Source organism: Glycine soja, chromosome 3, assembly GCF_004193775.1.
Source record: "Glycine soja cultivar W05 chromosome 3, ASM419377v2, whole genome shotgun sequence".
NCBI lineage: Eukaryota > Viridiplantae > Streptophyta > Magnoliopsida > Fabales > Fabaceae > Glycine > Glycine soja.
The window spans coordinates 30,581,647-30,606,435 of record NC_041004.1 but is presented as its reverse complement, the minus strand read 5'-3'; the positions used below and the strand labels follow the sequence as shown (position 1 = coordinate 30,606,435).

General features: G+C 29.5%; 2 protein-coding genes across 5 annotated transcripts; both read right to left on the bottom strand.

Moving 5' to 3' along the window:
• Positions 1–5,136: 5,136 nt before the first annotated feature.
• LOC114406424 lies at positions 5,137–8,439 on the bottom strand. Of its 4 annotated transcripts, none has more exons than XM_028369120.1 (3): positions 8,347–8,439; positions 7,703–7,794; positions 5,137–6,013 (listed from the first exon to the last, which is right to left on the bottom strand). In XM_028369120.1, exon 3 carries the CDS (start codon positions 6,000–6,002, stop codon positions 5,616–5,618), a length of 387 nt encoding a protein of 128 aa, XP_028224921.1. In that variant the 5' UTR covers positions 6,003–6,013; positions 7,703–7,794; positions 8,347–8,439; the 3' UTR covers positions 5,137–5,615. The 4 variants fall into 4 exon arrangements, with proteins under 4 accessions (XP_028224921.1, XP_028224920.1, XP_028224919.1 ...); XM_028369119.1 differs by having other exon boundaries at positions 8,295–8,437; XM_028369118.1 differs by having other exon boundaries at positions 8,188–8,427.
• Positions 8,440–18,365: 9,926 nt separating this feature from the next.
• Positions 18,366–19,167, bottom strand: LOC114405466. Its single transcript, XM_028367987.1, has 2 exons — positions 18,850–19,167; positions 18,366–18,728 (listed from the first exon to the last, which is right to left on the bottom strand). The coding sequence occupies exons 1-2, from the start codon at positions 19,147–19,149 to the stop codon at positions 18,600–18,602; spliced, it is 429 nt and encodes a 142-aa protein (XP_028223788.1). The 5' UTR covers positions 19,150–19,167; the 3' UTR covers positions 18,366–18,599.
• Between the last annotated feature and the right edge of the window lie 5,622 nt (positions 19,168–24,789).

Genomic DNA, 24,789 nt, shown 5'->3' with positions numbered 1-24,789 from the left:
AAATTCATCACTATTTCTGTTCTAGTTTTTATACACTTTTAAAATTTACATTTTGGTCTATACAATTTAATTTTTTTTACAATTTAGTCTTCAATGATGTTAACCTTTTTTTCTTTTCATTTTTTCATATATGGATTAAAACACAGAATGATATGTTCTAACATAGAGACTAATTAAAATGTAGATTTTTTTTTATGTAAAGACTAAATTTAAGTGAATACAGGAAGTACAAGAATGGGTTCAAGAGTATAGGGACTAAATCTAATATATGAGTTATTATATTCTTATGTTCAGTTTTTTTTTCCACTCACATTTTTACTCCATTTATTTCTCTTTTCATTCCTTGTTACATTATTTGTTATGTTTATTAGTTTATCTCTTTTTCTTTATTTTTTTTGTTTCTCTTTTCTTCCACTCATATAGAAAAAATGAGGTGTACATTTAACTTTTTTCATCTAATATCATTATAGCTTTGACTAATTAAATAACTGAGATCAATTTGTATATATATTTTCTGTTTAAATGTATTTTTAGTCTTTTGTAATTTTTTTTTTAAAAATTGTCCCCATAATTTTTTTTTATTTTAGTCATTACAAAATATATTTATTTGTTTTTCGTTTTTAAAGCGCTTTAAATAATACTTTGAACAATAAAAAAATACCTTGAACACTGAAAAATGTTAAATTACAGAAATGAAAAATATATTTAAACTCATATTTTTTCATTTTTTCATGTAAGGACTAAAATATAATTTTTATATACATATACTAAAATAATAAAATAATATTGTACTATCCAAGATCCACAAAGTATACATGTTATGCTACGTAGCATGCTGAAACATACGTTAACTCTACATGCCAACACATACACTTAGCCCTTAGCAGCCAAACGCTCCAACTGACAAGTTATCTCCAATATCTTATTATTTGAATACAATGTCATATTTTTATCTCTTGAAAAGTATTCAACTTTTAAGATACCAAAGATGAATTTGCATGATGGTTAAGGTGGGAATCCCGATGGTCTCTATATGAGAAAAAATGATTTTTAAGATGTATGTTATAAAATTATAAATAATAGTAGTGATGGTGCTTCACTTAATCACGTACCAAAACCAGGTTATCTACAAAGCTATACATTATTTGTAAGTAACAAATTATCTTTAAGCAATACATTATCTATAATGTTATCTATAAGTTATCGACTATTATATATAAGTAAGTAATTATTTGCAAAGATTGTTATCTTACTGTAATAATCTCAATCCCTGACATGTGTCAACTCTGAATTTTGATAATTACAAATATTGAGTGCAAAAGGAATAAATTTTTCATTTAGTTTTTTTAGTCCAAAGTTTTAAGTTGGTAGAAGAAATTAAAATTGAGATTTTAGACGATTTATCTTCTTTGGAAGAAAAAGGGAAACGCAAATAAAAATAAGCAAATTATATTCCTTTTTTTTATAAAAAAGAAGCAAATTATTTGAAGGCCCTTCATCTTTTGTGCAACTGTGCAAGCACAAGATTCGGGAGTGTCCTTGATTAAAGTAACATAAGTGCAAAAAACGAGTCCACTAAATTTATAATGGCGGACAAATAAAGATACGTACGTCCATAGTTGCGCCACATACACCTTTGGAAAAGTTACATTATTTTGCCTTTGGTTGGTAGTGAGAAATGGCATGCTTTTCATTACTTACACAGGAGCTTATGTGGATGGTACTATTTTATTTTCAGCGTAATAAATATGCAACTAACGTCATGTTTTGTTTGAATAAAAAAAAAAAAAAAAGAAAAGGGTTCTTATTTTCACATCTTGCATACAACGTTCATTGATATATATATATATATATATATATATATATATATATATATATATTAGTTTTCATTGTTAACTCATAGTTACCTTTCTAATAATTTATTATTAAATTTTATATGGATCACTTTACTTTATAAAAGTTAAGTAAGCCATTAATAGTAAAAGGAGATCAACTTTGAAAAAAAAATATAAGTACAGAAATAAGATTGAGATCTTTAGAAGCCACAACCACATTTATTAGCCATGAATTTTCTTATACAAAGACCAATTTGGTGACACTTAAAAGTATCAGTTAGTGACATTAATTGATATTAATGGAATAGGTTAGTTAGGTTAGTTGGTGTAATATAATTAAAGGTAAATAGTTATTTTTGTCTCTAAATATATAATTCGTTAATAAATGTGTCCTTGGAAGATAAAAGTATAAAATTTAGTCCCCGAACGTGTAAAAAGTACGATAAATATATTCGGCCGTTAACTTCCATCCATTACCCTTAATAAAATAGTCTACCTGGCACAGAGGGACAAATTTGTCACTGAAATAATTATCAACGTGGTCATCTCTAATTATCAGCATAGGAACATATTTGTCATACAATATTTTTTTGACTTTTCGTCTTCCTACTTCGTTGACAATTTTGCCCCTAACAAATGAAAATATAAAATTTAGTTCCCGAAAATATAAAAAGTCTAACAAATATATCAGGGCGTTAATAGTGTATCGTGAATAATTATTATTATTTGAAAAATTTTAGAATGATTGCGACAAAATTTTGAGAGAGTTATATTACACTAGTAAGTGTTTGTACTATGTTATATAATTTTAAGCTATCAACACAAAAAAATTTACTGTAAAATGAAAAAAAAATTATTGTTTTTGTTTAATTAAAAACTATTTATTTAAATTTTTTTTATAAATTTTTGATAATAAAATATGAATGTCTATTAGTATATGCAATGACATTAAATTATAAATTATAATAAAAGTTTGTTGATTTTTAAATTAATTTTTTAAATCAAATACAATTATTTTTTATTGACAAGTCATTTAAAAAATCATAACCTTAAAAAAATCATTCCAAAGGAGGTGAGTATTTTTTACAAATCAAAAGTGTCATTACAATTGTAATTTTTCCTAAAAATTATTCATGGATCTAATTTAACTATGATGTTTTACAATAAGCATTTTTTTATTTGAACCTTTTATCAAGCATGAGAGTACAAAAAAATTATTTACGAGTTTATAAAACAAATATTCTTTTTTCTTTTAGAATCAATTTAATTTTTGAGTTTTTATCATTAATTTAAAGTTAATAAAGAAAATACAAAAATAATTATTTATTATATTTTTTCTTTCACCTTAATTCCATGATCTAAATTTTAGTTAACAACCAAATCAAAATTTTAAACGTATACTAACTTTTGTTTGTTATTTGAGATGAGTTAAGTTAAAAAAAATATTAAATTACTAATTTGATCCTTTTTTTCGCATTGTTAAATTTTCTAAATTATAATAATTAGTTATAATTTATTATTAAGGTCCGGATATATTTGTCATACTTTTTACACATTAAGGAACTAAATTTTGTATTTTGATATTTCAGGAACGCATTTGTCAGCGTAGTGGAAAGACCAAAAATCCACAAACATTATATAACAAATACGTCTCTATGTTTTTGTCGCACTTTTTGTACTTTTTACACTTTCGATGACTAAATTTTGTATTTTCATCTTTCAGGGATGTATTTGTGAGCGAATTACACATCTAAAGACAAAAGTGACTATTTATCCTATAATTAATAAAACTTAGATGAAAGCTTCAATTTCAGATATGAATATATAGAATATATTATTTTTTAGAAGAGAAATGTTCATGACACTTTCTCTAATAGTCTCTTTCAAAGACTCTTTATGATTGATTAAATTTTATTAAAAATGATCAATTTTAATAGATTTTGCTTCTCATTTAATATAAATAAGGAGAGAATCATTAAATGAGAAACAAAACCTAAAAAAATGATTATTTTCAATAAATTTTAACAAGTTATAAAAAAGTCTTGAAAAAGAGTATTTTAGTATCTTAAATAGATATTAGAAGTGAAAACCTTAAAAATTAGTCTATGACTCTCAACTAAGATATATTGAATTTGCCTAATGATATTTCAAATCTAGGAAGTGTTTTATACAAAACACAATTATTTTCTTAATTCAAATAAATCTAAAAATATAATTTAAAATAAAATAATTAAAATTATGATAAAAATATGAATGATTAATTTAAGACTTAATTATGTTTTTAGTCTCTCAAATTGGATGGTCAATTTTATTTTCTTATAGTCAATTTTTAAATCTTTAAAGGATTAAAAAAAATTAAAGGACTAATTTTTTTAAAAAAAAAAACTTATTTTACACGAATCAAAAACTTATTTAATCTTTAAAAAAAATTACACACATAAATACCAATAAGAGAACCATATGTAAATACAACTCATGAAATGTGTATGAGGTCAATTTTACAAAAACTTTGAAACATGTTGGAAAATCACATGAAAAATGACTTTTGAGGCAGTACTTTTGCAAAATAATCAGAACCCTTGCTTTGGTTTTCATTTTATTTTTATCCGTTAAATTTGTATTGAAAAACATGTAACAATTTCAACTATAAATTAAACATGCACTTGTAAATTGAGAGTGCCTCCAACCATTACCATTTTTCCCATACAAAATGGCTGCCACATCGCTCAATCAACCTTTCACTACTTCCTATCACTGAAAGTGATTCCATACAAAATTAAAAGTACCTCCAACCAATTTAATGAATTCCAATTTTATCTCGATTTAATAATATTGGTCAATCCAAAAATAATAAAACTAAATGTTGATCATGTATTAGAACACCACAATTGTCACAAAAAATTCCACCATCATCAAAATCAGGATGTGAAAGGAAAATAATATAGCTATTAAACTCAAACTCAATGTCTCCAAATATCATGACTAGAATCCCTATTAGTCATTTAAGAACATATTTCAAATATATTCCATCTTCACAGGTGTTGCATACTGCAGGAAAAATCACTCAGGAGTATATAATGCTAACAGGTTTTCCCGAAGGACTCCTACAGGCACAGCTTGTTAGTGTAAGTCCACACTCACTGTAGACTTGGCTGTTCTCTCCCCTATCTATTTATTGAAACTTAGGATGATAGGATCCACTTTTGCTGAAGGAAAGGTCCATGTGTATACTTAAAGTCACAGAATGTCATTTGGTGTTTGAATATAAATTTTCAGTGAGTTCGATGGCAGCTATGGAAAGTAATCAAAATAACCAAGTAGATGTCAAATGCAAGAAATGGTAGTCCAAATTACAGATTTCAGCAGTTTGTACCCTAAAACGATAGCATCTGGTATATAACCAATCAGTTAATCTGATTTACTATCATAAATGAATAAAAAAAATAAGTAAAGAGGAGTACAACACACTTTTTAAAACATCCTTTTAACATACTCTCTACTATTAATTAAAAATAAAATTTATTAGAAATTGCAAAATCACGAATGAGGCTCATTATATAAGGTGAGACCTGCCCAATTTTGTATTTTCTGATAAATTCCAGCCAATAGAGTACTTAAAAATGTGCGACAAAGAGTGTGTTGTTAGCATTTCTCAATAACTAAACTGAAGACTTCAATTGCATTCTGACTCATGCTTCTAATAAATGAGACTAAATAATACTTCCATGTATTTTTTTATTCCATAGATGTTATTAGCATAACACTCACTCCATTCTGGTCTTATGAATTAGGCAAACAATTTTTGTCATCATCATCATCATCAAGAATGAGTTTAACTCCATTATTCTTAAGAGCATTCACAACAGCCCAAACCTTGGTTTGGTTCTTAAATCCTTTCTTCCCAACTTCTTTAGTTATGTTTGCATGAATCCCTCTTCCTTCTCCTTCATTAAGCCCCTCAACTTTCAGCCGCCTGGCCAATACCTCTCCAACAACAGCTGCTGCTTTTGCATTGCAGGATCTGCCACACTCAAGTGACTCTTTAATGGTGTGTTCTGCAGTGGATGATGATACTACAATCCGACCATTGTTTCTATCTACAACGTTTGCAGTAATGTACTTTAATGATATGAACAATCTCAGCACATATCGCTTCATAACCGGCATTCTTCAATTATCTAACAGAAGGATGGAAATAAATAAAGACTAAGCGACACCAAACATAAGAAAAGGAGAAATACATTCAAGTATTTTATGAGAACATATTGCTTTTTATTTTTTTTATCTTTTTAATTCATGATTCCTTGGTCTGTTTCATTTTAATCTAATGAAAGGAATCAAATTATTTATTAACATGAACCAATTCTTATGGTTAAAAGACAGATGCACCATTCAAATCTGAATAAAATCTTATTTCAGGATACAGGTATTAACAGAAGCAATTATACTAGTGTAATTACTCAATTAGGTTCAAGATAACATGCTGTCCGTCATTGACACGTAATGTGCAGTTGATGCATATAACAACATAGCTTTTTCCACTGAGTGTATGTAAGGATGCCAATTATTGGAAAGGACCCACACAATGATGAGTCAGCAGAAATTGGGGAAAATGGACAGCTAGGAAAGGGTTCTATTGGTAACATGGAAATTAAAGGAGTGAGGAAGAGCCAAAGGGTGAGAGTAACTAACTCTAGGATTTTGTGTGAGGTGAAGTGTATAAGAGAGGGAATAGGTGAAGGGTCTCTTGATTCTGATTTCTCTCTCTCTCTCTTAAATTCACCTATCCCTTAGATTCAATTATTCTTCTGTTATAGGTTGAGTTCATCATATTGTATGGTTACTATTCCTCCACACACTGGGAGTTGATTTGTTTATAGAAAGAGATAAGACAATAACCATTTTCAGATTTCTATTTAGTATCATTTCAGTGTGCAGTTGATGCATAAAGACTATAAATAAAGATATGTATTTGGAGTGAGATTACAGATACTGTGGATGAACAGAAGAGGGGGAAAGTGGCAATGCATGGATGATGAAAGGCAGGATGTGGATGTGGTTATGTCAATGGTGTGAGTTCAGTATAGAAAATGGAAGACAGGATGTTTTATATGAAAATGTCATCCATTACTTTATTCAATAATTTGAAAAACTACATTAACTGACCACCAAAATGGACTTCAATTCCCGTCTCTTATCATTTTGCAATTTGCACCAGTCAAATTGTTATAGTAAGTCAATTTTCCTGAATCTGGCCTATGTAACCAGAAAATATAGAGGTGCACAAGCACAATTCCTTGTCTGTTTTGCAAGAATACTCATTTTCTTGCACCTATGAAAACAGGTAAAATTTCACAGGCACATACATACAACAAACAGGAACTAAATTAATCAAAAGTTTAAATTCCCACCCCCAACAAAATAGAAAAACCATCGGCTTTCTATTCTATGAAATTAGTATCATTTCCCAGAACTAAGAAGTTAAACTAAGAAAGGAGTAGAAGAAAAAGATTCAACTAATAAAAAAATTCAGCTGTTACTTGTTACATTAGGTATTAGCTTTACTATTAAACTATCTTATAATCTAATGCAGGGAAAATTTCCCCAGGACAAAAGGTAAATTTATTTATAAAAAAAAATATAAAAAGGGCAACCCATCAACTCAGAGCCATATTATACTATAATTAATGAACATCTAGGAAAGGTGACTTACTATACCCTAATAAATACCTAGCAAGTTCAGGGTACTTTTTAACCAACAGTTTTTTCCCATTATTGTGGGTGATTTAATGATTTGAACATCTTAAATTATATAATCAAATCTGTTTGATAAACAGAAAAATATATCTTGAAACAGTTCCTCTTACTTGGTGGTATGTATAAGCCTCTGACCAATGCTCTGAATTTTGTATAGAGCTTCCTGCAACTTCACTATCAGCTCCAGAACGGGGTTGAAATGCTGCACAGAGAAATAGGGGAAGCTTGAACTCAATTTTGATCTACAACATACAATACTACATAACCAGTTAATAAAGTTGCGGTTTCTGCGTATTTATTCAATTTTCTAAAGAATCACAGAAAAGTTAAAAGAAGCAGTGACACGCATGCTATAGTTGAAGTAGAGATACAATTTAAGTTGAATTCGGTGCAACATTTCATCGAACAGTTGGTGTACTAAAACGAAAACATTTAATCAAATCTTAACGGTGCGGGAAAGAGGACTCATGAATCAGAAAAAAAATTGAATCGTCAGTAGCCATCGTAAAAAAAATACCCATGTGAAATCGAGTAAGGGAAAACAAGTAAAGAAGATTAAAGCCATGGAATTTGGACAAGGGAAGCAAAACCCAACTTCAGATTAAGCTCTAAATCCCACTTCACAAGTAAGGTACTTCTTTTTCCAGTGGAACAAAGAAGAAAAAGATGAAGAAAACGAGACTGAGAGTGTTGAAGAAAAACCGTGAAATGCAGGAAAGGATTATGTGGTGTTTGACGGAAGAGTAACACTAACATAGGATGTAACTATTTCCTCATTCTGTAATCAATCTATATAATCTGATCTTTCATGTTTTGTGTAAACTAGATTTTGGACCTTCGGTAAGTATTTAAAAAAAAAAAAACTAGTTAAGTATCCGCGTGAGTAAGCTGGAAAATTATATTTATAATATAGTTATAAATATATAGTTATAATTTAGATAATATTATCATGTATTTAATTGAAAATTAATTAAATGAGAACAAAAATAAATAAAGTTAAAAAGTTTATGATCAATATATATAAAAGTCAAGCAAAATAAAACAAATATTATACGAGAAACTATCAATTAATAAAGTATTTAAATTTAAAAATATTATTTGTAGGAAAATTCTGATCACAGTAAAAATTATCTATTTACAAAAATTGACATATGTTACAATTACTTTGTACTTAAATTATAAAAATAATCAAAACAAAGCATAATTAACTAGGAAACTTAAAGATAGTTTTCATGCCTGCAAACTTTGTGATTCAAGAAAGCTTTACATCTATAATCATTTTTTTTTTTTTTTTTTGCTGTATCTCCATAAACAATGCAACATTCCACAGCAGCTTTCAAAACCAAGTGAGTCTCACATCTTCTCTCTCAAAAATCCGAGAAACAGACACGTGCGGACTCACGGATAAGCTGTGAAATGAAATATATAGTATAATTATATATATTTAATTATAATTTTGTAGAATTTATTAAATGAGAATCCAAATAAATTAATATGATTGAAATATATAATATATTTATAAAATAAAACTTTCTATTTAACTTCGATGATATTCATTGTTATTCATGTTTGGAATTTTTATAAACAATGAAATACATGTTTAATTTTATTGAGGTTATTGTTGTTGAATATGTTATTAGTATATTATTTATAAAAGATTAAATTATGAAGTAAAAATCTAAAACTACTAACATATTGAAATGCATTCATGATAACTATATTGAAAAATAATTGCAAGACTAATTTAGAGCATCTGTTTGACAATGTCATATGATAAATGATTTAATAAAAACATGAGAACAAATCAAAGTATTTTTTGAAATTTATAAAACAAAATTAAACAAAAAAAGTAGTTAATCTTATGTTTATACAATTATTTTTTAACAAAAATGTACAAATGATGGTTAAGATAAGCACGACAATGAAATACCACGAGATTATATGTTATTTCTTGTTCTTGTTGTGTTCATCTCACTCCCTGGTTATGATAAACAAGTATAGAAGAGAAAAGATGACTGTTAATAACCACAATAATTATTATATACTTACATAGTATAATTGTAGAACTTATTTAATGAGAACAAAAATTAATATGATTGAAATATATAATATATTTAATAAAATAATGTTGTCTATTTTGCATGAAATGTTGAGTTATGTCAATCAATAGGAGACCATTTGGATGAGTTTTTCATGAATGGTTGAGTCATATCAATATAGTGTATCAAGCTTTTTGAAAACAATTTTTATTATCAATAAGTTTTGTAACATATGACTTTGTGACATTGAGAGATTGAGCCTAATACTTAAAAATAGTTCAAAAGGTGAAATGAACGATAGTATAATTGGTGTATATAGATCGTTTTTGGTATAGACCAAATATCAAAATGATATTATTTTCTTATATAAAATTCACTTATATTTCTTTTTTTAAAAAATATTGTTTATTATCATAAGAATAAAATTTACTAACTTAGATATTATGTAGTTTATAACATACATTATTTAACTCATATTTATCAGCTAAATCGTCTTATCCTATTTGTTAGGTTCTATGAACGAAAGACCAACATATGGGGTACCCATTATATGCATGCAGTGTGCAGACCATAGAGCTCTGTCACACCAAAGGAAAAGAGAGATAAAAAGAGAAAAGTAAGGCAGTAAACACTAATAAGGACTAGAACTTAAACTTTTATCAATTGCTTTGATATTTGACGAGAAATTCTACCAAAATTCTCTTTTATATGCTCTTTTTAATGTCCTATATGTTATTAGAAAATATATAAGTGAGTCTTACTATGAAGAGACACGGGAGCTGATTTTTTTATTATTGAGAACCATACATATTTAAGCTAATAAAATTAATACATTGACAAATTATATTAAAGAATATGTTGGTAACCTTACTAATTTGGTAAATATATTTTTTGATATATCCTACGTGTGTCACAGGATGGTTTTGTTGGAGCAGAGTCATGATGTTGGAGGACAGTGACTATATGAATCAAATGTGGAAGGAGACGACCTTTTTGGAAAAAAGCCCTTTCTAAAGGTTCATAGCAGCATCTATGAATCTTTGAGGCTTACATCTCCACCTGAGATCATGGGGTTCACTGATTTCTCTTTTTTGGTCAAGAAGGGTAGAGACATGAGGATGTTTCCTAGCCACACATGAGAAGATGTTAAGAAGTTTATAACAATTAACACATTTTATTTAATTAACTGATTTAAATTAATTGATGTTGAATTTAAATATAGTCAATAATATAAAATTTTAAATATTTTTTTATCATCAATAAATGTTAAAATAATTAAGTAATATTAAATTTAATATTATAATTAAATTTTATCTTCTTTTTTATTAAACCATCTTGTAATAATTATATATTATTTCTTTTAAAAATTTACTAAATTAATATTATTTTTATCTGCTTTTTTTATTTTTTTAATCATAAATCTCATATTCATATTTGTATACAGTCACTTTGTTTTTTAATTACATATAATCACTCTATTAAGTACATCTATATAACATGACCAATGTTATATATTATTTATGTTTTTCATTTTACCTTTTTTTGGGTGCACTCATTCATTATAAAAATTGATTTAAGAAATAAAACTAAAGAAAAGATAAAATAAATTAATTTATTTGATCAAGAATATATTGAATAAGATAATATGTTTTTAATCAGTTTAAATATGAATTTTATTTTAAATTTTCGTTTCTTTTGTACACAACTGAACATCATTTAATAAATTTTTAATATATCAAGTTATATATATGATAAAAAAAATAGTACATTTTAATTTAAATATCTTCATCAAATTAAATTTATATTATTTTTTCCACAGATGATATAAACTCTACTTAGGTATTAAATAGTAGAATTTTTATTTGCAAAATTATAATAGCAACACTTTTGTAATAAAAGTTTTATGTAATATTTCATCTTGTTTAATTTGAATTGTTTATGCAGATTACAGAATAAGAAAGAGATGTGGAATTAGGTCTTATGGGAGACAATCTTGATGAGTTTTTCATGAAATGTTAGATGAAAATGCTTTGACCAAAAAATAGTGTGTTTTAAACTATTTTATAAAACTATAAATCATGTAAGAAATTTATTCATACACTACTCATTTTATTTTTCTTAAATTTAACAAAAACAAATTATTATTAATATTTTTTGACCTTTTTTGTATCATTCAATACCCGTGTATTTTTATACATAAAAAAAGATAAAAACACCCTCTTCAATCAAAATTCTTTCAAAATTGGAATTGGGACGTTCTTTTTCTAGAATGTCACACTATAACTTTGATAATCTTCTCTTCTAGTTTAACTCCATGTCCTTGTGTTTTTTTTATATAAATAATAAATAAAATAATATGATTATTCTTATTATAAAAAAAATATAAAAAATGTTATATGTCAGAATGTGCAAGGAAGAGTTTTTTGTGTATAGTGTACTCTCTTCTTTTTAGATTCACCATCTTTTCCTCACCTAACTTTCTCTACCTCTATCAACTAAATGATGATACTCACAGTTGTAGAAATGGGACATTTATAACATTAAAACTTACACGTGATGATTAGATAATATTTTGTCTTTGTTAAATTAATAACTTAATTCTATAATTATAGTCTCTAAATTCCAATTGCAATCATACAATTTAATGTATGATTTGATTGAATTCAAATAAAAAAAGTTATAAAAAACTTGTGTGAATCTCACATTTAATATTCTTTTAATTTAAAAATATTTTCCTCTCCATTTTTTTTTCTATTTCATTCTAATCAACCAATGTCCCACGTAATAGAATATGCTAGCATAACAATTACATAATATCATGCTGATATGGTGACTCATTTTTATTCATTGGATTTCATAGCTATAAATTTTTTTAGTTGTCGTCTTGATTTTTTTAATGATGTAACTAAAAAGTTATGTGTGCGCGCATTCATTGTCTATGTGCATTTTTAAAAGGATTTATCTGTATAATTATATTATATTTCTAAAAACAATAAATAATAAATTATATTTAAATTTTATCCTAGTAGTTTTTACTCATTTAGGTTTTGGCCCTATACTCCCCCTAACCAAGTTATAGGTGCATACAGTTTCCTATCATTAAAGTTTTGCTCCCTTTGAAACCAATATATAATTAGAACCAAATTGATGTGCATGAATTTGGAGAGATAATCAACGCCCAGGAAGTTTATATTACTTTTTATTCAGTATGCAAAGAACATATCGAGATTACAAAACAGAGTCCATCCTATCCTATGTAATGGTCAGTATCATCTTTCCTTTTCACTTGAACCTAGTTATATCTTTTATCAAATAGCTAACTGATCGAAGATATTTTTTTGTTTTCCACTGAGCAGTTGATCCAAAAGTATATGAGGCTCACAAGTTATAAAGCATTGGCATGTTAAATTGATAAGTATGCAAATGTTTACATATCCCGATTAATTTGTGATATAATGCACAATTTATATTTTGGGTGATGGCATAACAAACATGAAATGCATAGCTAAATAAATTTCTTTGTTCAAGGAATATGATTTTGAAAAAATTGTAGAACGGTAAAAAAGTAATAAATGCACTTATATTTTCTTCTATGAATCTATGCACTTCAACAATAAGATCAAAAGCCATATCTTAAGAGGTGAATTTGACTAGATGGAAATTTAAATATATAGCCCTGAAAATTTACACACACACACTAGAAAAATCAAGTGTGCAAATCACTAACATTTCACAATGCTATATATTTAAATAGTACTCCAAAACACTTTTAGTTCTGGCCTTTCCTTTTTGTACTATTGTATATTTTCCCCTAAACCTTTTCTTAATTGCTTTCCTAAAGCTTCCTTCCAAGCCCTTAGGTACATGATGGAGAATGTTCACTATTGAATCTGTATTCTCTACAAAGCAGAATATTTATTTTCTATTTTAGTTCTCCAAATTTAAAATTTATCTAACCCTAAACTTTGGATTGGAGCTGTTGGTGTTGTATCATTTGCCGTATATGTCAGGATTGTATTGATAGACAAAAGACCAAAATGAAACACAACTGGTTTTTTTAAGAGGAATATAATAATTTAATTAAACGCATCATGAATAATTTTTCATCAACTTTGATTTAAATCAATTGAAATTAAATTACAACTAAGTAATTGGACCAATTTAACATAACACTAAATTACGCAAATCAAATGTTGGGTTGCTTAACAATTTCCAAACATTATCATTACCAGTAATGTAGTAATGTCAGACATTGCGCTGGGCTGGGGAAGTATAAAGTCATAGGTAGGAACTTCTAAAATTAAACGAAACAAATGTCCACATACAGGCGAGACAAATATGAGAAATTTAATTGCCATCAACCAGATCAAAACAGAAAAGATTAAGCAAGGCTAGAGTAGGTATTAGAAGGAAGTAGGCTGGAAATTGTTATCAAATGATATCATCAATTATATCCAGTCTCACCATCAAAAGAATGGATATGGAGACATGCTCAACATCAAAAGAATAATTTCAAAAACAAAGTAATAGAGATGGAAATTTACCAACAGCAAACTCCTCGGTCATATTGTAGCAGTTCTATACTCATGCAGCACAAGATTGTTGAATTCTTGTTCATGAAGGCATCCAAGGTAAGCTATAAATTAAAAAAAAAACATGAGCTTGCTACCACCATGTATAATGTATCTTAGTATGCAACAAAGATGTATATACCCAAGAGCAACATTCTTCTGAGCTCCTATTATTTTTCACTAGAAAAAATGTGAACATTGAGGAGATTCATACAATGAAGAAGATATTTAATAATCTTAGACAGCTTCATCAGACAACATGCCACATTGTCCTGAGGAACTCTGATCTCAGTTCACTTGCAACTACTTCTTGATGAAGGGTGGAATAATGCATGATTTATCTGTGTTTCATGTGATTAGGAATAATGCATATCCCAACCCTAAAGAAGTGCATGATTTAAATGATCAGAGAATTCACAGTAAAATGCTACTTCATTCCCCTCGAAGAAGAGGAACATGAAGAAGGGTGGGAATTACAATCATACATTTTCCACTTGCTATAGAATATATGTAAAAAACCTGCCAGGTATAATTAACTTAAAGAGATAAAATAAAAATATGAGATAGAAATGCATATCAAAGAGAAGTTGTAAACAACCTTGGTCACTCTAAGGACTGTAGTGCAGATTGATTGATCATTACTTCTAACATATGGTAGAGTCTCATAGAATAATAAACAGTTGAAAGAGGAATGTTCTTGCCAATGGAATCAAGCAAACCAACTGCAACATGAATGAATGTGGGTTCCTTAACTAATTGTCTTGGAGTTGACGGTATCTCTTGACGGCAAAAAATGCCCCATCAAACATATTAAAGACAACAAAAAAATTTCCAAAAGGAGAAATGAAAGTTGATAATTGTATACCTAAATTTTAAAGAAAAAGTATGTGCTTTTGGATTATAAGAAGCATTTACTTTGACAATAGTGGTCCTAGCTTGAGAATACTTGCATAGTAGTTGATAAGTTAATACAAAATGAGTAAAAAAAAAATGCAAGGAATTAGAAGGCAAAAATACAAACCATAGCAAGAAAGTTGCAAGATCTGCATCATTGGCATCTCGCATGGCAACAAAAAAATCTTCATATGTCACAGCTTGGCCATCATGTATCTTAAAATATAGATCCATGCCCTGAAATACACGAAGTTTGTAAGATTTGAATCCTAAATTGAGTAGAAATTAAAAAAGTAGTCTAGAGCATAAATTTATTAAACTGAACCAATGAAACATAATGATAGAGTTTCTGCATAAAAAGCATGAAATAAATCAACAATATTGTTCTATTTTCCTAAAATCAGTAGTCGTGAGTTCAATACAATAGGTAAAACAATATTCTCCTGTGCTGGAAACTTCCTCGCTGACTTAGAGTGGAAGCAGCCCATTATGGAGGAAAAACATGTAAGGCAGCACATCATAGTATTGGTGCTCGAACTTACCTGAAATATATATCATCAAAACCATCTTAACCTTTCCAATTCCAACCAAATTGAAACACCACAATATATAAATAATAAATAAACAATCCAACCCTCCAATAATGCATGATAGGTTAACTAAAAAAACAAAAAGTTGTCTTAGAAAAACTAAAAGAAAGATGAGGACAAAATTAAAATAATGTTTGTAGTCCAAAGGATTCCAAGAGAGATGAAAGATCATTATGCAAAATATACAGTAGATTATATCTTCCAGTAAGTGGTGCTAAACACCTACAATTAACAAATTCAAAAAAACCAAATAAATAGGAAGTGGAGTTCTCCTGCAACAAAACAGAAAAAATAAAGGTAAAGAATAAGAAAATTACGTTCATAGACACAAGCCTTCTGATTGCACCCTATTCAACAATGTTCCTCACCAGAAACCTCTTCATAGCTTTGTCTTGTTATTATTATTTTTTTTACAAATCACACAATTAAATGTTTAAGAAGGTGAAATAAGAGCGAACCTTAAGACAACATTTGCCGTAGTTGGAGCATTAAATGAAAGATTCTTCAAACATTGGGTTTCCATTTTTCTGAGAAAATAATTGCTTTGTTTTCAAAAGTTTTTTTTTCTAGAAGTTGGCAAAAAATATATTATTTTTCCAAATAAGTGGTGCCAAACACCTATAAGTAGGAGAGAACTAACGTGAGAGTGAGTAACATGACAGAAGGAGAGAAGCTTCGAGATAATCGTTGTTATTGTTGCCGTGAAAGTTGCCGAAGTTGGATCTGCGGCAGGAGGAATCATAGGAAATGAGGAAGGATTTGCGGCAGTGATACCAGAGCGGTGAAATGTGGAGTGGCGAGAAGTCGATAGCGACGAAGCTTGAAATGGAGCAGGCGGTATACCTTGAAAATAGTTTTGAACGGAGCAAGCAATATAGCTCAATTTTGTCTAGGAAAAAGATAAAGAAGAAGAAAGAGGAAATTATAAAAGCGAAAAATTTGAAAATTTTCCTAACTCATATGCCTCATTCAAATTTGAAAAGCTCATCACAAAAGGGAGAGGAAGAGGCCCAGAAGAAATTTGTGGGTTTTTAAACATGATAATTGTTAATTATGAGTATATTTTGGGATTAAATCATATAGAAATTTATAATTTATCTCTCATAATTCTTCCTTTTTGACAAATAATTGTTAAATTAACATTATTTAAGTTTTTGTGCAGAGAATATTAAAAGTGATGAATTTATGATGATTAATGAGTAAAATAAAACCCAAAAAATGGATAATTAAGGAAAGCAGAAACAAGGAAGGAAAGCGAGCTAATTCAGGAAAACATGAATAATTAAGGAAAATAGACTAATTAAGAAAAGTAGATTAATTATGCAAAAGATGACTAAAAGTAAAGGAAGACTTAGTGCAAGAAACCCCATAATCTGCACACCTATAAAAGAAGAAGAGAGAAGAACGAAAATCACACAGAAAATACAATTTCTTATAGAAGACAAAGGCTGAAGAAGGAGAAGTAAGCATTGAGAGTCATTCTTTCCATACATCCTCTTTCTTATCTTCTTCCCCTTTACTACATATTTCCCTCTTGCAATTATAAAGTCTCCATGACAATGAGAGACTAAACCCCCTTTGTTGGAACTTGGTAATCAACTACTCTTGATGTATTTTCTCTTCCTATCTATTTACGAATATTACATTTGCATTATCCTTTCTTGTACTTAATATTATTGCTTGTGGCTTGATCATCCATTTGCATGGTAAGTTTTAGGGGTAACGTTGGGAAACATTATTTTCTAATAGAACTAAAAGAGTATCTAAATAAAGTCATCTCTAGGGATATGTTAATATTTGTTTAGCTTGTTATATATCTCTATTCTTAATGCAATTTATTATTTTAGCTCTTCGAAGGGATTTGAGAGAGAAAATACATAAATTAGGTTCTTTCATGCGGGAAACCAAAGTTAGAGTATACTAGTAGATGCATATGTAAATTGAAATAATTATAAATAGAGAAAAATTATTAACATTACATCAAAGAATAGCTCTCGTAAACTAAGTTCTCAACATTCTCATCTTTTGAATTTCCTTCTACAATATTATTGGATTTTCTCATCATTTTTGTCTTTAATTAATTTAAATTCATGTTTAATTTTTTTTTTCTTGTTTGATTTAATTTTTAGCAATTTAATTTACTGTTTTCTACTACCTTTTTCAAATTTTTTTCTTAATTAAATATTTATCTACCTAACTACAAACAAAGTTCTTGTGGACAGACTTCCATTTTAATTTTATTGCTTGGGACATTATCAATCCATCAACAAAACAGGAATTTTATAATTGTGAAAATTTGTGGAGGGACACGTCAAAGGTGAAGCGGGAGTAAGAAAACAGAAGCAGAGTTGAAGCTCGATTGCTAGAAGAGATGATTATTTTATTGCCAAAATTTCGTGGATCCGACATGTTAGCCAACTCGTAGTTGTTTTACTACTAACAACTAGTTTGAGGCCCGTGCGGACGCCCAGGATGATATCTTACTGTAAGTGGTATAAACATTGTGTAGATAGTTTTTTTAAAGGATTGATTGTGAAGAAAAGAAAAAAAATGTAAATTTGTTGGCAAAATTGGTGATTTTAATTACAGCAAAGGATATATAAGATGTTATTTAGAAGAAATTGTAAATTATGTGAGGAGGTAGTTAATATGTTGTTGGATACGCATGTCAAACGGGATAAAAATACTAACTTCGTTGGATGATAACAAAAGAAAAGATTGTTCAATATGTTAAAAAATACAAAATAAATTTGTTCATTGAAGAAAAGTCAGTTGTCAAAGTTGATGTCCTCGTTGTCCCATTCAATATCTTTCCTGATCAACAGTTCCCATGCATGGTCATCAAGCCGGTAGTAGAAGACTACCTCATCTTCGGGCATCAATTTTTTTTCATGAAGAAAGTGGAACCATGGGTCAGCAATTGATGGCACACCATTGTGGATGGTGACGTCCCACTGGGTGCGTTTTGCCAGTCCATGCACGCTGAAGGGTAATAAATTTTTTGTAACCATAGACAAATCTGGAAGCTGTTGCTGGAAGAAACTGTATAAACAACGAAAACAATGGTCAAACAATTTGATCAGGAAGGAATGAACAGGCAATGGAAGGAAAAAAAAAACAATTACAAACAATTATAAATGATAAAAGGTGCAGTAAAACCCACCAAAGGGAGGTTGCACTGTATCATCTCCTTTGTGACATCAGTTGTAAAAATATGTCTCCTGGTTGATATAACGGGCTTTACATGCAACTGCCTATGTGTAGGTCTGATGACATCAACGGAGAAAGTAATATTTTTGTCAAAAGCAACAAAACGAAGAATGACACTCTCATTTAGATCGTGTGCCCTTCTGAATTCCTTTAGGCCATCAGCAAAAAAACATTTGCTACCATACGTCCTTACTCGAATGGAATGTTTGTTGCCATCATAGTGGAATAAAACATACTTTGGGTATCTGTACATCCATTGGCTATGAAAAGACAATGGGACTTGAAGAAGGTTCTGCATTGAAAAGAAGTCAACAGAAGTAGGTGATAAAAAAATGAAAATGATGTTAAGTGAAGCATGTTTATGAGTGTGAATCCTGACCTTCTGAATACGTAATGGTGTAGTAAATCTGATGGTGGCTAAGCAATCGGATGAATGCTACAGGAATGAAATAAAAATAGTAAGCAACCAAGCGAAAAGAGGAAAATAGATATAACAAAGATGAGAAGGAGAAATCGTAGGAAAAAAATTACAACACTTGAGTGGGATCTGGAAGTGCTCATGTTTGTATGTTTATGTAAGATATGAAGGAGTTTAAAAGGCGATGTAGTATATATATATATATATATATATATATATATATATATATATATATATATATATGTATGTATTTTTTGTAACTGGTGGAGCGGTTAGTTCTTTAAAACCACCAATTAAATGGAGACTCCTCGATGGTTGGTGCAGAGAAGAGTTGCGAACAGTCACAACTGATAGACGTGAAGAGTGCTTTGAATGATTTTTTTTACGGTTCCTCATATTAAAATTAGTGAGTATGAATGCATGATAATGATTACATCTAGTAGGGTATGTACCATGATTAGAATGCACCATAGGGAAATACAACAACAGCAATTGTGCAATGCATTTATTAAGCACGGGGTCTAACTCGTCTAAATCTGATTTGAGAGTGGAAAAGCTGGAATATACAATGTTGAGTTAGATGTTGTTGTAATAACAGGGATGAATACTAGCGTAATATTTGAACAACATTTAAATGCAATGCTTTTGAATTGTAGGATGGAAGCATACCTATTTATAAATTGGAAAATATTTCCTTGTAAACAACATTAGTGGTAAGATTTTTTGGAATACCTTGATTGTCATGAATAAGAATATGTAGTCCTTTTTTGCTTTTAACTCTTGAAAGAACAACATATAATTGGCCATGGCTAAAAATTGGGTGTGACAAATACAATCCTACGTGTTCAAATGATTGTCCTTGAGACTTGTTTATAGTCATAGCATAAGAAACTATAAATGGAAATTGTCTCCTAATAAGTTTGAATGGTCATGGAGAATCAAATGGAGACATATTTATTCTAGGTATGTATGTTCTATTTCCTGTATTAGGTCCAATAATGACTTCTGACTCAACCACATTAGAACCAAGTCTGGTGATAATGAGCTTAGTTCCATTGCACAATCCATCAGCCTGGTCCAAATTCCGTATCAGCATGATTGGAGTACCAACCTTAAGTTTTAATTTATGATTAGGTATGCCTGATGTTTGCAATGAATTGAGAAATTCAGGTGTCAATAATTCGAAAGCAGGATTGAGTAGTTCATCTGATTTATCAATACTATCTGTGCTACAATACTCCTTTTCGTCATTGGGTATCAGTGATAAGACAATCATTTATTTTGTCAACAATATCTTTTTTAGAGGCAAGAACAACTCTTTTTTGCAAGTAATCTGTATTGTTATAGTTATGTATCAAGTTGGGATATGTGGCTTCAACAATAGCGTGGATAGGATCAGTATAGTCCTTTATAAGGAACTCATCTGGGATGGTGATTTCAGAAAATCCATCATTAGCTTGTCCAACTTTGTCATCACCTATGTCCAGTAGCCAATCAGAAAATTGGTTGAACTCTTGATTGTTAGGCTGCCCAAAAGCACTTGATAGCAACCTCATGTTTTTTGTCAATCTAAGAATCTGGGAATGATCCCAAATGTATGATGCATTTATAGTTGCATGGACAATATCCGAGCGATTACCTTTTGGAACAATAGGTAGTATTTGTCGGAAATCACCACCAAAAGGCAGATTGTTGTGCATGATGTCTTTAAGGCTTTTATCAAGTGCCTCAAAAGTGAACTTGTGACACATTGGAGCTTCATCCTAGACTATTAGTTTTGTAACATTCAATAATTCAGCTAAGTGGCTGCCTTGATGAAAATTGCATGTTGAATTCTGTGTTGTAGGCACTGGAATAACAAATTTAGAATGTAACCAGGCAATAATAATGAAGCAATTCCACTTGAAGCAACTGTACAAACAATACCACCATTGGAGCGTATAGCAAATGATAATGTTGTCCAAACAAATGTTTTGCCAGTTCCACCATATCCATAGAGGAAGTAAACTCCCGCTGATTGAGTGTCAACAACACGAATAATGGTATCGACAATAGATTTTTGATCGTCTGTATTTATATATTGACATATTAAGAATTAGTAATATGCACTGTTGTGACTGAGGAGGGTCTAAATAAAAAGTGTAAAAATTTGTATATACCTGTCAACAAATGGTAAGATCTGTTGAATTATGCTGCCAGTATTTGTTTGCAATATGCCATTTCATTGTGGATGAGTTTATTATGGTGTTGGTTAGGTGCATATCCTATTGGGTATGGCATGGAAGGAAAATCTTGTAGGCTTTTTCTTTTGGCTTATAGCATATTTTCAATTTCAGTCAAACATAAATGGATTGTTTCCTTTTCAGTAAGCTGGATACCTGTGATTAGTATAGTAATAAGCATTATGATTATGGGTAATAAGTTCTTATTTTGTATATATAGAATTACCTTGTTTCTTATGATCGAATTTGATATCATCTGCCATCCATTGTCATGTTTGTTGTCAAACATATTTTGGTCTGTCCATGGTGTTCATAAATAAAAGCTTGACAAATAATTTTCTGAGGCAAACATATTCTAGTCTGTCCATGGTAATCTTTATGAGGTATATCTGCTCTATAACCATCTTCTCCTTTTGGGTATAAAAGGGGATATTGCAAAGGCAAATATGCAGGATGAAGTTCATGTATTCTCTTCAGAAGTCCAGATTGTTTTTCTATTATGATATCTCTTTTATCAGTTGTGTGCTCGTTACCAACAATCAAAGTAGCAACTTTGGTGGAAGTCGGTAAGTTATATAATCTTCCATCTGTTTATCTTTGACTAATCAGTTTTAGTTTGAGGTCAGGAATTGTAGCAGATTGCAATTTGTCCCTTGTCATCCTAAACTTCTGGGCATAATGATTGTGATCATCAAGAATATTTTTTATTCCAATGATAATGTCATCATTAAGCATACGATGCATGCTGTAAATTTAAAATTAGTCAGACGACAATTGACAGACATTTGAAAATGAAAATTTTAAAAGGTGTAACATAAGTATAAATACTGACGGGTTCTGTGAAAGTCTATTGTTGATCTCATTGTTTGTATCATAAATATATAGTTGTGCAAACTTGGGTGGGCTATTAGGCATAGGGATGAGGCTTCCAATAAGATGATGTGTTTGGCCATGTATACGAAAAGTTGGAGGTCCCCTTCCAATGTTATAAGATGTGTCTATTTTGATACCCGGTGATGTGAATGCAAACATTAGATTATACGAACGTATGTTTTGCTGAAAATTCTTACCTGTAGGATCGTGGTCATTGAAAAGTTAGTAACTCAATGGATGAGGTGGTTGCTGTAACAGAGACAATTGTATTTTTCCATCATAACAACATAATGAAAACCTTGGTTTCCTGCTTTGTTTGTCTTTATTTATCCTCTCATCATACCACATCATAGCTTTACAATGTTGGCATTCCCATACAGTATCTCCAATATCAATGTAAGCACTACCTATAAATTACTTATCAGTAATTTTATACATCGAAGACAGAATAATGCATTTTAAAGATGTGAGGAAAAACCTACATTTTGATATTCAGATGATGCGGCTAGAAAGCTTTGATCATCATAATCATCAATATCATCTATTGTTGGGTCGTTGAATGAGTAATCTATATATATTAATTTGGTATAAAATATATGAGTTGAAAGCATTTTATTCAGTTATTTAATGATGCAAGAAGCACAATATAAATAATGGATGATTACCTATATCCATGTTTTCCTGTGTCATATTCACATCGTCATCAGTGCAATCTAAGAGGTCATGAATCACAAATTGATCTTCCTGTCTAGTGTTAGATGGTGTGTGATTTTTATCTGTAAACAGACATCACGACATCATATATATAACTTGACTGTAGAATAAGATTAGAAAATGATGTAATAAAAAATCAAATGTGTCTATGTAGATATGTAACAATAACATTACAATAAAAATTACCTATATGAATGTCACAGTGTGTGATATTGGAACGATAATCACTGGTTTGACATGTGGATGTAGAAGGGGTTGCTTCATTTTTTTTATTGTCATAAGATGACATCAAATTCCTCTGGATGAACAAAACATTGACTGTATGGTCAGTCGAATGATGTTGAGATCAATTCATAGATAAAGTCATGTTTGTCGATGGTGTAGATTGGGAGCTTGTAGTGGGGTTATGATCGTTAAAGGCTGGGCTACACTGTGAGGTATACTAGAAGTTGACTGTAATAATAGTGTTCGTAAGTATAATATTGATCTCAATAACGTATAAATGAATTACAATTTTGTATTGATTGTTACCATTAGTGACTGGATATTGTCTTTTTTGTTGTAAAATAATTTTCCTACGCTTTCTTCATTCAACATAGTTGTCCATTTGAAGTTTGATTTCTGTAACAATTGGTTTATAATTGCCAAAGACCATGAAAATTAAATGTTAAAACTTACAACATAAGTAAATGTAGTAGTTGGAAAAAAATGATACCAATATGACAGTCATTTGGATGCGTCAGTGAAGGGATATGTGTTTTCAATTCAAAAAGCACAATAGCATTAAAGAATACAAAAGCATGTAGTAAAACATGCATTAAATTTCATACTTGATGGTTTGGTGTTGTGCGAATCGTCTGTGACTGTAAAACACTTGTTTTGCAAATTCTCTCATGTCTGAGCATTTATGATCATCGTCCTTCTTTTTGAAGTTGAATACATTCAATGTTTGATGAGGAAGGAAACAAAATATTTAAAAATGAATGGTGCATTGGCAAACGAATTGAAAACATAAAAAGTTTTTGAAGAATAGTTTCGATTGCATTAATATTGATATTGATTGATTGACATCGATGGAGAATTGACAAAGGCCCTGGAATGAGGGAAGTGACTTTGGGTGCTATATCAGTTGAGTTTACTTACTATGCAAGTGATTGATTATACATTGGGTGAAACCACCTAACCAATCAAGGTAAGTCAGTCTTGCTGGTAAAGCTGTATCTAAATTTGGTTCATTAAATGCATGGAGCGTGACATCCCAAAAAATAGTCGTCAATAAAGGACAAAAGAATAGCAGTATAAGCTTTATTACCTGCACACATTAAATGTGTTTGCAGGTAATGAGATTAGTGATAATATAACAATTATTTATTATTTTAAAAAATACACAAAGGAAGGAATATATATTTATGACATTCTTGTTATTGTTGTACATATGATTAATAATTTGTGGATGCCTGGGATAGCTTAAGTATGCGATTTTAATTATTACTATATGTTGAGAACCATTGGTTAATAATTATAGGAATGTTGAGCATTAACATTTTTTGTATTTTGTCATAGGCTAAGTATATATAATTGATTCAATCGCTTGGTAGATAATATTTTATGCATCAATATAATAATAATAACTGAATTAAAATTAAAGATTACAAAAACCAAGCAA